This window comes from Grammomys surdaster, unplaced genomic scaffold (assembly GCF_004785775.1).
Source record: "Grammomys surdaster isolate TR1022 unplaced genomic scaffold, NIH_TR_1.0 146, whole genome shotgun sequence".
NCBI lineage: Eukaryota > Metazoa > Chordata > Mammalia > Rodentia > Muridae > Grammomys > Grammomys surdaster.
Genome location: NW_021604604.1, coordinates 9,642,690 through 9,660,746, shown reverse-complemented (window position 1 = coordinate 9,660,746; position 18,057 = coordinate 9,642,690). Strand labels below are relative to the sequence as shown.

The window sequence follows — 18,057 nt, the reverse complement described above, 5'->3', positions numbered from 1 at the left end:
TCCCTTTCTCTTTTTTCACTTCAATTTCCGATCAAACCCTGGGTGATTGAAATGGATTCACATGAGAGCTCACAAAGGTTGGGCTTTACCGTTGGCACATTCAACACCAAAATGACTCAGGCTGACAAAGCATAAGTCTGTCCACTTTTCAGTTACAGAAATCTATGAAACGTGGGAGAGCACATTCTTGGAAAATTTGTCTTGTGAGAATGAGATTTTCAGGAGAATTAATTTCTCCATAAGGGCAGAAACCAAGACTCTGACTTTGTAGACCAGAGTTACTCTCATTGCTTTCCCCTCATGATGGAGAGGGTCTGACTAAATGGAAGTAGCTTCTGTGAGCAAAGATAAACCCTGAGGTGTCTGGAAAGGTGGGGAATAGCTTGATAGGGTCTTCGGCTATTGTCTTCATGATTTTGACCCTGCTCCCACGCTCATGTGAAATGTTTCTGTGAGGGGAGAAGTGCCCTAAGAGCAAGGGTTTTCCGATGCACACACTGATCCACACACCGATGCACACACCGATGCACGCGCCGATGCACACCGCTGTGGGACAGCTTGCTTTCCACCCTTAGTTTGTATTCTGGAACTGGTCATGTGAAATGTTTCTGTGAGGAGAGAAGTGCCCTAAGAGCAAGGGTTTTCCGATGCACACGCTGATGCACACACCGATGCACACACCGATGCACGCGCCGATGCACACCGCTGTGGGACAGCTTGCTTTCCACCCTTAGTTTGTATTCTGGAACTGGTCACTTTTATCTCTGTGTCTCTGCTGAGCACAGCTGCTGCCTGAAAACAAGTTCCAATCAACCACAGACAATATCCTAGTGACATTATTTGCTTCTATGTGTGCCCAACTGACAGCTCATGGGACATAAACTGCGTGAAAAAACTATGATTGAAGTTCAACACGAAGTAGTGAATGTACTTAAAACATTATAAAAGTGTTTTTCTTTTATAATTTGTTTGTGCAGTTTTCTAGTGTAAACTTGGTAGATCACAGTGTTGTATTACAACAGCAAAAGTTTAGAAACACCTAAGGCCAAATGAATATAGAAACTTGTTCCTTTTCTGCCCTGAATATTAAGCCTTTCTTTTCTTGACTTGTCTGTATGTGTTGGGAATAACACTAGTATAGTCGTGTCTGGAATGAAAGAAGAAATTCTGGCATTACAGATATGCGATGTTCCACAAAAGATAAAACAATGAAGCTCAGTGTATCTAAGGGTCTAGAGCAGTGGTTCTCAGCCTTCCTAATGCTGTGATCCTTTTCTACAGTTCCTTATGGTGTGGTGACCCCCCAACCATAAAATTATTTTATTGCTACTTTATAACTATAATTTTGCTACTGTTATGAATTATAATGGAAATATCGGATATCAAGGATATATGATATGTGACCCCTGTGAAAGGGTTGTTTGAACTCCAAAGGGTGTGTGACCCACAGGTTGAGAACCACTAGTCTAGAAGACTCTACCAGACAATGGGATCCAAATTCGTCAGATGACAAGGGTCATGACATGCTGGATTTTGCATTTGTTGGCTTCTCCAGATTCATCTCACCAAGATCCCTTTGCTTTCTGCTCTATGGAGTCATAGTTGGTTTCTACTCCTGAGTTACACTGCCATGAAGCTCTGGGTCTCCATCTCATGACACATATGATTTCTATGGCTGGTAAGTAACTATCAGGACTATTCACAATGGCCACTAGCAGTTTCCATGAAGAACAGAGTCATAGGCATGTTCCTAGGAAACAGGCAGAGAAAGGATATCTAACAAGGAAAATTCAGATGAGGATATCAGATAGGAAAGTCCAGCAGGAAAGTAAAGAAAATTTGCAAAAACCACAGGCCTCTAGGTCACATAAATCCTGAGGAGGAAAACCTGGTAAGGGACATTTTAAGTATTGGCTGGATATGTCAGCTAAGAATTTGTGCATGTCTTTTCCTGAGTGGGAGATTTTTCAGGTGAAAATCGAATTATAATCATTCAAGAGGGGATTTGGATAAGTGAACAATTATTTAGAAACGTATCCGATGAAGTCCCTTGGCCATGTTAAAGAGGTTTCTTTCCATACCAGAGTCTACATAGATCGATAGATAGTTTCAGGTAACCAGGGCTGCATTGTGAGATCCTGTAAACAAAAAAAAAGAGAGAGAAGAAGAAGAAGAAGGAGGCGGAGGAAGAGGAGGAGGAGGAAGAAGAGGAGGAAGAAGAGGAGGAAGAAGAGGAAGAGGAGGAGGAGGAAGAGGAAGAGGAGGAGGAGGAAGAGGAAGAGGAGGAGGAAGAAGAGGAAGAGGAGGAGGAAGAGGAGGAGGAAGAGGAGGAGGAAGAGGAGGCTACCAACCAAGCAACCAAGCAAACAAAACTAATTTTCAATGGATTAGAGTTGGAATAAATCTTAAGTGGGAGGCAAGTCCACTCTTGAAAGAGATATAGGTCAAATTATTTGGCTTACTTTTTATTTGGATGATGGAAGAACCATCCCAAGTATGTAAGATCTAAGGAAGAGATGCTAGTGGAGAAGAGGTTGCAAAAGGAAACAGGGACATTTGATGTACAAAAATTAGTCCTGGAGCTGCCGGCGGAAATGGGTTTTCTGTAAAGTGTTATAGCAAGAAGTTGAAGATGAGAGAGGCTATCTGAAGGTCCAGACTGTGGGCTGGATTTTATGAAGCGGGGATTGAACTTTTGAAGACATACTTGTCTTCAGGGCACTATCAATAATAATGTGAAGAAAAATGAAAGAAAGGACAAAGAGTGCAGCGAAGGATTGGAGACACCAATGTGAAGAGTGACAAGGACAGAGCTTCCTTGTGACAAGAATGACCGCACAGATACTTCAGCCAGTGGGCTAAAATGGGACCACCAGCTAAAGTGGGAAGAAGCTGGACTATGAACTATGCCTGGTAAGGGTTTTCAGGGCAGGGTTTTGGAAACTGCAGAAGAGAGATCACGGCTACTTCTAAATAAGTTGTCCAGGTAAGTCATCTTGCATTCTTAGCATGGCTGGGAAGAGAGTTTAGCTAAGGGTAGCCTCAAAGGTGGGCTGGGCTGAGCTAACTGCTTCAAAGTAAGACAGAAAAGGCTCACTGGAGACAGGAGGTGAGACCATTACAAGGGCAAGAGAATGTATAACAAATGGGATGTTGAGTATGGCAAGGTAAGCTATCTAGAGAACATCTTAGTTAAGGTTTTACTGCTGTGCAGAGACACCATGACCAAGGCAAGTCTTATAAGGACAACATTTAATTGGGCTGGCTTACAGGTTCAGAGGTTCAGTCCATTATCATCAAGGCAGGAAGCATGGCAGCATCTAGGCAGGCATGGTGCAGAGGAGCTGAGAGTTTTACATCTTCATCTGAAGGCTGCTAGGAGAATACTGACTTCCAGGCAGTTAGGATGAAGGTTTTAAAGCTCATGCCCACAGTGACACACCTACTCCAACAAGGCCACACCTAATAGTGCCACCACACATGTTCAAGACCAATGGCTTTGCAAAGTTCTGGGATGGTGGGCTGAATGGGCAGAATGAGGTGAGAACCCAGAAGTATCAGCTCCAGGGATATTGGAGTCTCCCAAGACAATGACAGAGCCTAGGCCTGCCAGGAGGATGAACCAGGAGGTTGTTCACAGATGCACAGAAATGGAGGATCTGATAGAAAAGCGTTTACAGTCCAAGATTTAAAAAAAAAACTAAGCTCGACAGACAATTAAGAATCATGTAAATCCTTAATTCCTCCTATGTTTCCTATTACACTTTCTGTATGTGTCTGCTGTCATGGCTTTCAGATTTATTAGGTGTAACTTCTCTTTCTTTTCTTCTTCTTTATTTGAGACAGAGTCTCATTATGTAGCACAGGCAAAGTTTAAACTTGCAATCTCCTACCTCAGCCTCTAGAAGCTAGCTAAAGGACAGAGTGGAAGTACTGGGAACACTGGGTCATGATTATCTGTGTGCGTGCACACACACACACACACACACACACTCACACATACACACACTAGCAGGCATGTGAAAGGTCCATTTGTGTGTGCAAGTGAACATACACACACATAGATGTCACAGTACACTTTTGGCTATTGTTTCTCAGATAGCATCCACCATGGGGGTTTCTGTTTTTTGTTTGTTTGCTTGCTTGTTTGTTTGGAGACCTAGTCTTTCACTGGCCCAGAATGTTTCTAGCGGGCTAGGCAGGCAGGCCAGCAAGCTCCAGGGATCTGCTTGTCTTTACCTCTTTAGCTCTAGAGATGACAAGCCTATGTCATCATATATGGCTGTTTTCTTTATATAGGTTCTTGGGATTAAGCTCACAGCCTTATGTTTACATGCAGGCATTATGTTGACTGTGCCATCTTCCTAGTCTTCAGTTGTGATTCTTTATTCCTGAATTTTAACCAATGATTGTTATCAGTATTAATAAAACAATGGCCTCAAACTAAGAACTCTTTGTGTGCTTTCATCTGATATGACTTCTGTGGAAATAAAAAAAATCATATGTACTGGAGTACACTATAATTTGACAGTATTGATACATGGTGTCTGGATGGAGCACAGGTCTTTCTGTGAGCTAGAAAACAAGGCTCCTGTAAGACAGAGGTTGGTGGAACTTGCTTCTTTCATTTCATACCCGTTTTGCAGATATAAAAATGCCACTGTTGAACAGCACAGACAGAAGGTCTTCAAGCAGCTTACAAAGCCAGTTTTCTGAAATAGCATTCCAGAAATTATTTCACGAAATAGAACATAAGAGGGGAGATTTTATCTAAGAAATGCAAACAACAATTCAAATTCATTTTCTAGATGGATAGTGGAGTCTCGTCCTGAACTGGCCATGGTCCCACAGACTATGCTTTTCCTTGGCCTGAGATTGTTAGAGGTGAGGGAGGCTGGTCTCTGAGCATTGGGGTGAGGCAGACACACAGTCAAGAGTAAATTGGTTCAATGCTGTGAGAATCTCCAAGTAAATACCATAGTGACTGCCTAAGAAAATGCAGACAGCTTTCTGCAACAAGGAAATAATTGTTAGTAAATATGCTTCTTTCTCCAGCTGCTCCTCAGATTTGACCCCAACAAGACCTTTGTATTTTCACAATTCCCCCACACTCCTCATTCTGGTTAGGCTTAAGTTTGCAGATTAAAGCAACAATATGTGGTCAGAATGTGCAGTGCAGTTGGAAAAATGGAATTTGAAGAAGGAGGTTGGCATGAAGTGAGACTGAGAGCTCTGCGAAACCAGACTTAAGCCCTGTACCCCACTTTTCTCTGGTTTGTAATGTGTCTTTGGACTTCAGGTATTCCTAGCATGCACGAAAGAACAGACTATACTCATGGACTCTAATTAAATCTGCAAAAGAGCCTAGAGGGCCAGTACACCCTGCAATTAGGTCGTACATGGTAAGGATTTATGGGCAGAGGGAAAAACCCACCTTTTTCTTCCTGAAAAAGGTATTCACAGGCTACCTAGAAGAATTATTGCACTCCACTGATGGAGTTGATGTTTCCTTAGTCTTTGAATGTGTGTTCTTTCCATGTATTAGTTCTATGGGATGTACATGCATATGATATGTGTTCACATATATGTTACATGTGGGTGCTCACATGCACCTGTGTGTGCATGTAAGTGGCAGTCAATGGACAGCCTCAGGTGCCCTACTTCAGGTGTCTTCCACATTTTGGTTGAAAGAGGTCACTGACTGGCCGGGACTTTGCCGGTAGGCTAGGTTAGCTGACCAGGGAGCTCCAGGTTTCTATTTCTTCCTCTCACCTCACCAGCAAACGCACCCAGATCTTATATGGGTCTGTACTCAGGTGCTTGTCCTTTCTGCCATTATTATTGTTGTTAATCACGCTTTTTTTCAAATGTGTGTCTATGGCCAGGATTGGTGGTCTATGCCTGTAATATACCAGCATTTTTCAGAATGAAGAAGGAGGATTTTAAGGTTGAAATCAGCCTGGACTGTACAATGAAATTCTGTGTCAATGCATAAGCATTACACACACACATGCACAAGCACACACACATACACACACAAGCATAAGTACACACATACACACACATGCATAAGTACACATACGTACACACAAGCATGCGTGCATCCATCCACCCACATGGGTGTGCACTCACAGGCTCACAGGCATAAGCACGTATGTGCATGCAGACAAGGCTGAAGATATTCTCAATGAGCAAAACTGAAAGCCTTGTCTAGAGAATTAGCTATATTTGATGGTTAAGAATCGGATCCTCAGGCACTGTTAAGAGCTGGAGGGAGCAATTACTGAAGGATGCTAGCATTACACTAGGAGGGAAGAGGTGAGTTCAGTAGTAAGCACGGAAGGCAACTTCAGCATCTTAACTGGATGAGAAAACCAGAGCTGTCTCACTGAAACTGAAGCCATGATTGGCTTCAAAGGAGGAGGTGGAGCTTACAACTCATACCTGACCATGATAAGGATAAGTCACAGCCATCCAAAAATTGCTTCTGCCATGAAATAAACCATAGCTGCAGATATTCAAGCCCTTTTAAATGGTTCCAAAAGGCATGAAAAGAAATTGATAGGTAAAGACAAAGGCCAGGCTAAAAGTTCTTTTTTTTTTCTCTATGTCTTCATTTCAAAGGTTAGGAGGAGGCTGGAGGCAGGGAGACTGAGCCAGAGATTTTTTTTTTTTTTTTGGAACTAACAAATGTCTCCCAGTTTTGAATTGATGGGAACCAGTACACAGAGGCAGTTAACAGAAAAGAAAGTATTCTTAAGGATAAGACAAACTATGCAAATTTGCCAAACCACTGTCTGCCGGCCACTTGAGTCTAGAAAACTATTTGCAGGGCTATAATCCTTGACAGATGCACGGGTTCTGGGTTTTTGCCATCCCTGTTTGTATGCTCTGTATGATCTGGTTGTAATTTGGACTTCCTGTGGGATCAGTTTTGCTGAAGCAAGGAGAGACTGAGCGGCGACGTCCTTCCATAACTCCAAGGAGAGTGCTTAGGATGCAGGCTTCCCGGTCTAGTCTCTGCAAGCCCCTTTATACCCGAGGGTTCTCCTTTTTGTGATGTGATTCCTGGCAGGTATTCTGGGATTCTAATGTAGGCCGGCTCTCAACATCTTTGCCTGTCTCCCCAAGCACAGAGTTACATTCTTCAGGCATGTTCCTGACCCTGGTCAGCTCATACTTTGTTTATTGCAAAATCTTGCCCATCAAAAAATTAAAATGCTTTAGTCTTCATGAAACTTGTGGTTCCTTGGTTGAGTTTCCTTTTTCAACTTCATCTTATCTAAAGATCATAGTATGTTTGAAAGGCTATCCAACCCTCAGGATAAAGTCCACCAAAATAACAAAATTGGTAGTTTGAAGAAAAATAATTTTTTTAACCATCTTTAGTATAGTTGAGAAACACTTTCCTCAATTCTAAAAATCTTATTCCAAGAAGGATCTGGAACAAATTAGATTTAATGGATTGGTCTGAATGCTTCAGACAGTTGAATGTTTCAAAATGTTTTAGATGGTGGAATGGAGAGAAGCTGCCACTTTAAAATCTTTTCTTTCTGACCTAGACCATGATTCTTGTAGGCAGAACCTTCATGGGTATCTGCTCCTTCTCATGAGTTTATAGAAAGCTTGTAATCAACCCCAGGAGGTGGAAAGAACCATTGCATAACAGAACCCCAACCTTCAGATAGGGCTGCCAATGTGCAAGTAGCAAGAACGAGTCAATCTCACACCCATTGCTCTGTGTTGATCTCAGCTGGGCATTGGCTTTCCCTGAGTGTTTTAAATAGGGGCTGGGCTGTGTAACTCTATTCTTTTCTTTACATTTTTATTTCTCCTGAGACTATGAGCCTTGACAGACCAAGCTGAGTGAATCTAACTTGGTGATGTAGGCATCTAAATTAAAATTAAAAGATGCACTATTGTCTAGCGGTGTCTCTGTATGGTGATCCCTGCTCTATCCTGTCACCTGAATGCTGATGTTCTGTATTTGGGCAACAAGTGAGGTGAATGTGGGTCAGATTGTTTGTTGATTGTTGCCTAAAGTGACCATGGATTATTATGCTGGTGCCTTATAAAGGTACTTAGCATCCCTTCCTAAAACTTGGGAGACATTGGAGTAACTTGATAGAATAGCCAGCTTCTATCATGAAAACAGCCCTGCTGAGGTCAGACTCACTGGACCCTGATGTGCATGTGAGAAGATATTAAGGCTTATGTTGAATTTGGAACACATCTTTGTTTGCACACAGGTCAAATTTCAGAGGGTTTGGGGAGACATTTAGCATTAAGGAAGCCATTCTCTTTAAAAATCATGTTTTAAATGGTAACTCAGTACTCAAGGCAGTACACACACACACACACACACACACACGCAGAGAGAGAGAGAGAGAGAGAGAGAGAGAGAGAGAGAGAGAGAGAGAGAGAGAGAGAGAGAGATCCATACCATAGTGGGGAAACCCTATTTAATCTTCAATATGGTTTTGATGCTATAAAACTATATATTTGTAATAAAAAATAATAATATCCAGGACAATTGCCATATAAATGATTATAAAAAGTAGAAAAATTATTTGTTTGCTCTGTGATGCTGAGTATTTAGGTAGGGATAGGTCTTTATAGAGGGAATCTGGAAAGTGTGTCAACATTTGGTAAGCTCCAGGAGACTCTCTCTATCATTTCAAAGGCTTCATATCTGGTGGCTCTGGTTTCCTGTAGTGGGTAGCCTAGAAAATGCTTCTCAGGAAATATGAATGGTTTCTTTTCCATTAGTATGTGATATAAACAGGCACAGTGGTGCACTCCATGATCCAAGAAGCCAGGAGCCTGAGGCTGGAGAACGGAGAGTTAGAGGTCAGCTTGGCCTGCATAGTGAGAGCATGTATCAAAACAGAGCAGAACCATTGAAAATGAGGACATCATGAGTTTTGCAAGCAAATGGAACTAGAAAATATCATTCTGGGTGAGGTAACCCAGACCCAAAAAGACATGCATGGTATCTACTCACTGATAAGTAGATATTAGCCAAAAAGTACAGAATACCCAGGATACAACCCACAGACTAAGAAGTTTAACATGAAGAAAGGCTCAAGTGAGGATGTTTCAAACCCACTTAGAAGGGGGAAGAAAATAATCAAGGGAGGCAGGGGGAGGGAGAGACATGGTGGGAGGGGGGAGGGGAGAGAAAAAGGGGAGGAGGATCAGGTAGAAAGTCCCAGAGATCTGGGATGTGAGAGATTCTCAGGACTCAATGGGGATGACCTTAGCTGAAATGCCCAACAGTGGGTAGAGGGAACATGAAGAGACCACCTCCAGTAGATAGACAGGGTCCCAAGTGGAGGGATGGAGTAACCAACCCACCGTCAAAATATCTGACCCAGAATTGTTCCTTTCTAAAAGAACTGCAGGGGAAAAAATGGAGGAGACTGAAGGAAAGGCTATCCAGTGACTAGCCAAGTTGGCATCCATCTCATGGGGTAGGGGGAGCACCAAAGCCTGACACTATTATTGATGCTATGATATATTTACAGACAGGAGCCTAGCATAGCTGTTTTCTGAGAGGTTCTACCAACAGAGGCTCTACCATCTGTCTCATCTGACTGAGGCAGATGCAGATACTTACAGCCAACCATTATACTAAAGTTGGGGACCCCTTTAGAGGAATTAGGGGAAGGATTGAAGGAGCTGAAGAGGATGGTGACCTAATAGGAAGACCAACAGTCTCAATTATGCCGGACCCCTGGGAGCTCCCAGAGACTAAGCCACCAACCAAAGAACATACAAGGGCTGGTTCATGGCCCCAGGCACATATGTAGCAGAAGGCTGCCCAATCTGGCCTCAGTGGGAGTGGATGTACCTAATCCTGTAGAGACTTGAGGCCCCAGGGAAGGGGGAAGGGGGAGTACCCTATCAAACACAAGGGGAATGGGGAAATGTGATGAGGAACTGTGGGAGGGGGACCAGAAGTGGGGGCCATGTCTGGAACATAAATAAAACAATTTAAAAAAAGGGGCAGAGCAAAAGAAAATAATAAAATGGAGAAGAAAAACTGGTTACAGGGTTTCAATGAGACATCAGAGACAGAAAATCTTTTCAGTCATAAGTGAGCACAGCCAAGAATTCACAGGAAAGAACAAGTTGACTAGAATATTGGAGCATGGCCGTCGGGAGAGGTGCTTAAGAGGCAATCTCAGGAATGGTGGAAGAAGATGGGCAGCCCATGACACAGATGTTTCAAGAGGTACTCACCACCCTGCATCACTAAGACACAGCAGAATAGGCCATAGTTAATGCAGAGACTTGGAGCTTGTCAAAGTGTCCACAAGAAAAGAATGACTATTGAGTGTTCAGCCCTAAATGGGAGAACTGTATCATCAACCGACCCACTTCCAGCACCTCCAGGTCCTAGAGCTCAGGGACCATTGCAGAAGAGGCCGTGGAGTTGCCGGACAAGGGGGATTGTTGTGAAATGCTGTCATCTTGATAGGACAATGCTCTCATGGACTCAAGGTGGCTGTGGTCATCTCCACAAAAGTGACACAGAATCAAGCCACGTAAAACTCCATCATGGATGGAGGAGGCTGCCACAAGGTTCTATCCTGAGATGATGAAAGATAGGCAGTTGATGACTTTTGGGTGGGGTATCATTTTTCTTTGGAGGAGTGACCACTGGTAGACTGCCCATGCCCTGGTGGACGACTCCCATACACATGCGCAAAAGGGAAGCACTAATTTGATTCAGCAGGTTTCCTTTTGCAAAGGGTGACAGAGGAGAAGCTTCTAGTCTTCGATGGTAATTAACACAGAGACCTGGCAACTGGAGGATGTGCAGAGGGAGACATTTTGGAGCACTCCGTCCCAAATGGGATATCTCTATCAGATCGCTTCCCTTGAGGCTGTAGGAGAGCTGGCTGGAAGATTATACAAGGAAGAGGTGGTGGATGGCTCTGAGGAAACGGTGTCTTCTAGACACAACATATAAACTCACAGAGACTGTGATAGCACATTCAAGACATGCACAGGTACAAGCCAGAAAAAAAAATCTCAGCATGTTGAAGGGATATGGACACAAAGTCCCATCCTTTACTAAGAAGCTGTCTTGCAATTAATACCTGCTAGGAGAATCAGTCCGTTAGAGAAAACTGATTTTTCTCTAATGAACATGGAGTATAGCATCCACACTCCAGAACAGGGCCCATGTTCAGGAGTAGTTGGCCAACATAAAATAGAGCCCATGTATTTTTGTGTGTGCTGTTTGTTTTGTTTTGATTTTTTATTTTTGGTCTCCTTTGTTTGTTTTGATTTTATATTTTGAAGGAGAGAAATAACATGATGTTGGGTGGGTAGGGAGGTTAGGACAACCTAGGAGAAGTTAGGCGAGGGGGAAAAATATGATCAAATATATTGTAAGATAAATGTAAAATATATATTCTCTTAAAGTAGCAAAAGGCATGTAAAGTAAAAAATGAAAGTGTGTGTGTGTGTGTGTGTGAGAGAGAGAGAGAGACAGAGAGAGACAGAGAGAGACAGAGAGAGACAGAGAGAGAGACACAGAGAGAGAGAGACACAGAGAGAGACTGAGAGAGAGAGAGAGAGAGAGACAGAGACAGAGACAGAGACAGAGAGAGGAGAGTATGAGGTGGGAGGGAGATGTATTTCGATATTTCCAAGTGAAATTGGGAGGAGGGACGTTGGAAGTAAGCATGATCAAAGTACATTGTACACATGTATGACATTGTTAAGGAACGGTAAAATATATTCTTTAAAATGGTAAAATTACAAAAAGAAGACAAAAACAATGTTCACCTTCTCCAGTTGTTAGGACAGAGTCCTTGTGAATGGGTAGTGTACACGGGAAAGCTGTCAAGTCTAGAGGCTGAGGAGTCTGTACAGCAGGGACATTGTATTTGCCCAGGAACAGAGGGCTGCTATTCACTTGCTTTCTTGACTCTTGGTTAGGAAAGGGTCACATGGAAAGGGAGAGAGCAAAACCAAAGAAAAGCTGTGGAAGCCATCTCAGTGGCTTAACTACCTGCACCCATAGATACTGACTTCCCTGAGAATTTGCCCTTGTGGGAATGGCATTAGCCCATCCTGAGGGCAGAACCCCCATGCCTCAAGTACCTCTTAAATGTCCTATGGCCCCTTAACACTTACACTGGTGACACATTTCAACCAGAGCACAGGGAGTAAGGAACTGTGCCTTGATCTGGCTACTCAGTAAAGTGAGACTACATGTGGGGATTTTATTCTTGCCCCTAACACATTTATCTTTCCTTCCATCTTCCTTTTGTTAAACCTACTGTCTTCTATATTTTTAAAATACAGCAATTATGTCTGTGGAAATGACTCAGCTGGTGCAATACCTGCTATGTAGGCATGAGGATCTGAGTTCGAATCCCCAGTGACCACGTATGTCAAACACCAGGCCCATGTCTGTCATACCAGTAGCCCTGGGGAGGCAGAGAAAGAGGGTTCCCTGGAATTCACCGGCTAGCCAGGCTAACTGGGTAGGAAAGCTCCAGGGTTTGTGAAAACATCCAACCTCAGGCAACAATAAACCTGTAAACACACACACACACACACACACACACACACCAGAGCATATATACACTGAAGAACACACACTCACACACACACAAGTATACACACACAAGCACACATACAAACACACACATGCAGGCACATGCACAAGCATATATACATAAGCATATATACATATTCACACTCACACAGACACACATAGACACACACAGCATACACACACCCTATATACATATACCATACACATTCATACACAGAGACACACACAGACATGCACACAGCATACACACACATCCTATATACACATACCATACACATTTGCGCACACACACACACATCATACACACAAGCACACATACACACTTAAACACACAAGCATAGACACACAGAAGCATACACACACACCCACACACATACAAGTACACCCAAAACAATATATAAGTTGTCAATTAGCCTTGATATTACCATTTAGAAAAATTCAAACCTATGTGTTTGAAAACATTTTGCAATCCATTTTACTAATCTCTACTCATACTTGATACAAAACATTTATCTTTGTATTATCTAGGAAGAAATAAACTTGCTGAGTAATTTAACAGGTATGTCATTAATCAATTTAATATCTTAAGAGAAAAATAATATTAAAGTACTCTCAATTATAAGTGGCACTGAAATAAAAATAAAGATTACCATTTTAATATCTACTTATTTTTAAATCTTTTGTAACCTCTTGCAATCTTTTAAAAGTTATTTTAAGTCATTTTATTTTATTTTATGTGTGAGTGCTCTGCTGCATGTACACCTGCAGATCAGACAAGGGCATCAGATCCCCTTAAAGATGGTCATGAGCCACCATGTGGGTGCTAGGAATTGAACTCAGGACCTCTGGAAGAGCAGCTAGTGCTTTTAACGGATGAGCCATCTCTCCAGCCCTTAAAGGCTATTTATTAATAAGAGGTTTTCTTTGAAATTTAACTGGAGAAGATAGTAAATATTGTTAAAGTATATTAAGGAGGCTCAAAATACAGCTTAGGGGTTAAGAGCACTGGCCGCTCTTCTAGACAAATTGGGTCCTGTTCCCAGCACCCATCTGGTGGCTGATAACCATCTCCAACTCCAGTTCCAGTGGATCCAATGTCCTTTTCTGGCACCCAGCATACTTGTGGTATATATACATATATGCAGACAAAACACTCATACACATAGAGTACAGTAAATCTTTATAAAATATATTAAAAACCTGACATTCACTTTTCCCATATTTTAAGAATTCATACATTATTCTAATTAAGCTATTTTAGGAATTCATATTGTCACTAAACGTTATATTAAGCTTTCACAGATTGAAAGTTGTTTTTTTCTTTTTAAAAAGAAGCATAATTAAGTTGTATTAAAAGAATTTCCTAGCCTTGGCAGATTTTTTTTTATGTAAGTTTATGAGCACTCCCAACAAATAAGGAAGAAACGAGGATGCCAGGTGCTTAGCATACACTACCACTCGGTTTGTAGGGATTTGTCAACATTTAATGCAAGCTATCTGTTAGTACTGTCCCTGTCACTGAAAACAATTGTTAAATTGACACAGAAGGGGAAAAAAGCCCCGTCCAGCCAGCATAGTGCACATTAAACAAGTTACATAATATATACAAACATATATAAACAGTGTCAGACATAAGGCAAACATTACACTATAAGAGAGTTAGGGGCCTTCTGCTGGAGAATGTGATTCAGGACTGAGAGATAGTTAAATAAGGGTGCCACTGTGAAGATCAGGGGTACTTATATGCTAACATTCGAAGATATTTTTCTTTAATAAGCTGCTGTCCCTGAAGTAATAAAACATCTCAATGAAGGGAAAGGAAAGAGGAAATGAGAAAGAAATTCCAGGATGTATCTGAAATAATTTCATGATATACAATGGCTTTATTTTTTATTTCTCCATAAAGAAGGAGACTGACCACCACTTTGTCCTTTACTGTTGAGCCTCCTGATAGGAGAGGACTCTCTCCTCTATATACAGAGCATTTGGGGGTAAAAAAGGAAGCTGTTCATGATGGCAGTGACTCTGAGCCTCTGCCTGGGTCCTGGATGGCTCAGTCTGTGGTTCAGGAATCTGTCCTTGCACCAGAGACACTGGGCCCTTGTAGCTACTAGGGGAATGTTCTTGAGCGAAGTCATCTTCTGAGGACAACATCCGATTCACAAAATTTGTTTCTGTTTTCATGCAAATGCGACATTTTCAAGGGCTTATGTTACTTCCTTTCTTTACTTTCCAGAAGGAGCCTAGGCTCAGTGACCCTACCCTGGATGGGATCTGCCTTTGGGACACTTGGGTTCTTTGGTGATGAACAAATGGACAGCAGACAAGCTGCTTAGACAGGAGGGAGAAGCTCAGAGCCAATCAGAACCTGCTCTCAATTGACTCTCAGGTGTTTTCCAATGAAGCCCTAGGCTCTGTCCTGACCCTGCCTGGTTTCAGACCCTTACGTCAGGGCCTGTTATACTTTCCATAGTCCCTGAAGGTCTTCTATGACCCTGCCTTCTAATGACTCTCCACCAACCCTTTTTGACCTTGCTTCTAATAGGCCCGAGGCCCCTCTCTGACCCTGTTGTGCTATAAACACCCTAGGCCACTCCCTGACCTTACTTGTTACTAGATCCCCAGAAGCACTTAAAGTCTGTACTGGACTGTTTTGAGCTTCTCCAAACTCATTTGGCAAAGACTCTCATGTCTTTGGGCAATATACCAAACAAAAAAAGACTTTTAAAAATAGCATTTTACACTAACTCTCCCAAATGTGGCATACCTAGTTATGATTTTGGTTTGGTTGATGCCCTTTTAAAAGATAAATGTTCTCAGTGATTACCGAAGCAACTTAGGTCAAGTCTCTGTTTAGACTACAGTCCTACCTTTATATCCTGTGGGTTGATCTCAGGATTTGTTTGACACCGTAGAGGTCCCAGAGTTTGAAGATGAAAAATATAGAGGAGAAACTCATCCCGTGCAGAGAACGGCCAGCCCACTTCAAGAATGCTGTCACTGATGGTGCTGGGTCCAATATTGTGCAGCTGTAAGAAGGTGGAACATTAGGGAATGACACAATCCAACTCTGTCTATCATGTGTCTGTTGTGAAAAGCACATGTTATTAGCTTTAGCTATGTTGGTAGGAAATAGAAGACAGATTCCAGCAAGGCAGAGGGAGCTCTGAGATCGCGGTATGTACATACTCAGGGAAGACCCAGTCTACGAAGCTCTCAGCATGGGCTACTCAAGGACTGTGCAGGTGGAACAATACATATTGGAATGCTTGGGACCAGAAGTACTTTAAACTTCAGAATGCAAAATCTTAGGGGTGAGAATCTCCTGTAATCACAAATTCACTGATGTTTCTTTGACACCTTGTTATGTATAGCTTGAGGGCAAGCTTTTAAATATGTATGTATGTATGTATGTATGTATGTATGTATGTATCTATCTATCTATCTAGTATGTATGTATATATGTATGTATGTATGTATGTATCTATCTATCTATCTATGTATCTATATCTATGTATCTATGTATCTATCTATGTATCTATCTATGTATCTATGTATCTATCTATCTATCTATCTATCTATCTATCATCTATCTATCTATTTAAAGTATGTGTGTACATGTACATGTGCAGGTGCCTGTGCACATATGTTCCAGTAGAGGCCAGATGTTGACATCAACTGTCTTCCTGGATTTCTCTGGCACCTTATACATTGAAATAATATCTTCCTTAGACCCAGAGCTCACTGATGTGGGACTCAATGTAGCTAGTCACTTCCTCCAGGGATCTCTTGTTTCTGCTTTCTAAACATTGGATGACATGCAGGTTGCCACTCCTACATAGCAAGGGCTTTACCCACTGAACCAACTGCCCAGCCTATTATAAATATTTTTTTTAACTTGCTAGTGTTTTGCCTATGGTCTGTCCCATGAGGTCAGGTGTGGTATTTTCCGCTTGCAGTAAGCATCATGTGAATGCTCAAAACATGTAGTACACGTTGTTGCTTGCAGATTGGGAAGGCTCAGTCTGTACTCGCTGTGTACAAACATAGCTATACTTACCTAGATCTTACGTAAATTTAATGGTAGCACTAGAAATCCTATTTTAATTATATGTTTCCAAAAATGAAGTGATGCTTTCTTTACATCGGAATTTGCCTCCCGCCTGACTACTGGTTTGTCAATTGCAACCATCTGCGAGGCACTCTCTTTCACCCTCTGGGAAAATGGCCATCCATCAAGTGCCAAAGACAGTCTGTACGCCCTACAGTTCTCTGTGAGTACGTGTTTCAAAGCTGGGATTCCTGGAGCAAGCTGGCTAGTTACATTAACAAATCCCAGGGAAAGGAAGCCCACACCTCATGAAGATGAACATTTTAAGCATGTGAGTTCTAGTCAGAGGACACAGAGCACATCCCCCAAACACTAAGCACAGTGGAAGGTAGGTACTGTGAGTTTACAAATGCTCTTCAAGAGCGGGAGAGATCTTTGTCCCCCCTCAGTTCTAACAATTACCATCATAATCTATAAAGCAACAAGTTTTCTGGTTTTGCTACTTGACGGCCTGCTAATTCACATCATTAAAGGAGTACGGCATCCACTGACAGCATATTATGAGACTTGAGACTAGTGACTGTTATGTAAGAGATATTCGGTGTTTAGTTTTAGGGTTTTTTTTTTGCTTGTTTGTTTGTTTGTTTGTTTTTTACCATCCTGGTGACTACTTTAAATTTTTATAATGTTTGTGCTAATCCTAGAAGCAAAGTTGCACATAAATGATTGAATTCTAACAAGTTTTTCCAAACTCTGAAGTTTTACCATTATTAAGAAGAAACTGGCTCACACAGTCTAATAAATGATTTGACAGCTTACTGCTTTCCCTATGAGGTTCTTGACCTGAGTTCTGCTGGGATGAGGCTGCCCTTCTGTTACTACAAGAGCTTAAGCTTAGACGTGGGCTTCTGTACATGCAGAGAAAGGGAATCTTTGTGCCGATACAACTCAGGAGTTGTCACTTCTTCCCTACAGATGAATAGCTCATGTTTGGAAATGTCTTTATTGCTAACCCAAGAGGAGCCAGCTCTTCACTGCCCTTGGTGATGGCTAGGGTTAACTGTAAACTTGGCAGAAGCTAGATTCACCTGAAACACAGGCCTCTGGGCCAGTGGGGGATTATCTTGGTCTTATATTGGTACGGGAAGGCTCCTTTTTAATTGTAGGTGGTAGTATTCACCCTGGGCTGTAAAACATGAAGAAGGTGGGCTGACCTATGGCACTATAAGCTAAAACAAAGCATCTTCCCTGGAGTCACTGCTGTTAGTGTATTTTATTACAGAAAAAAAAACTAACAAAGGTATCCTTGTCACATGAAATTAAAGTCATTTTCAGAAATAGAATGACTTTGAATGACATTCTGCTATACTCATAGGTCAGCACCTTGCTCAGCCATCATCAGAAAAGCTTCCTTCTGCACTAGACA

The 18,057-nt window shown here is 42.0% G+C and overlaps 1 protein-coding gene across 1 annotated transcript in view; it reads right to left on the bottom strand.

Moving 5' to 3' along the window:
- Itga8 (integrin subunit alpha 8) overlaps positions 1-18,057 on the bottom strand; it is a 178,437-nt gene that overhangs the window by 28,412 nt on the left and 131,968 nt on the right. The window contains exon 25 of the mRNA XM_028764938.1: positions 15,451-15,609. Within this exon, the coding sequence (XP_028620771.1) occupies positions 15,451-15,609 (159 nt within the window). The remainder of the gene's footprint in view (positions 1-15,450; positions 15,610-18,057) is intronic.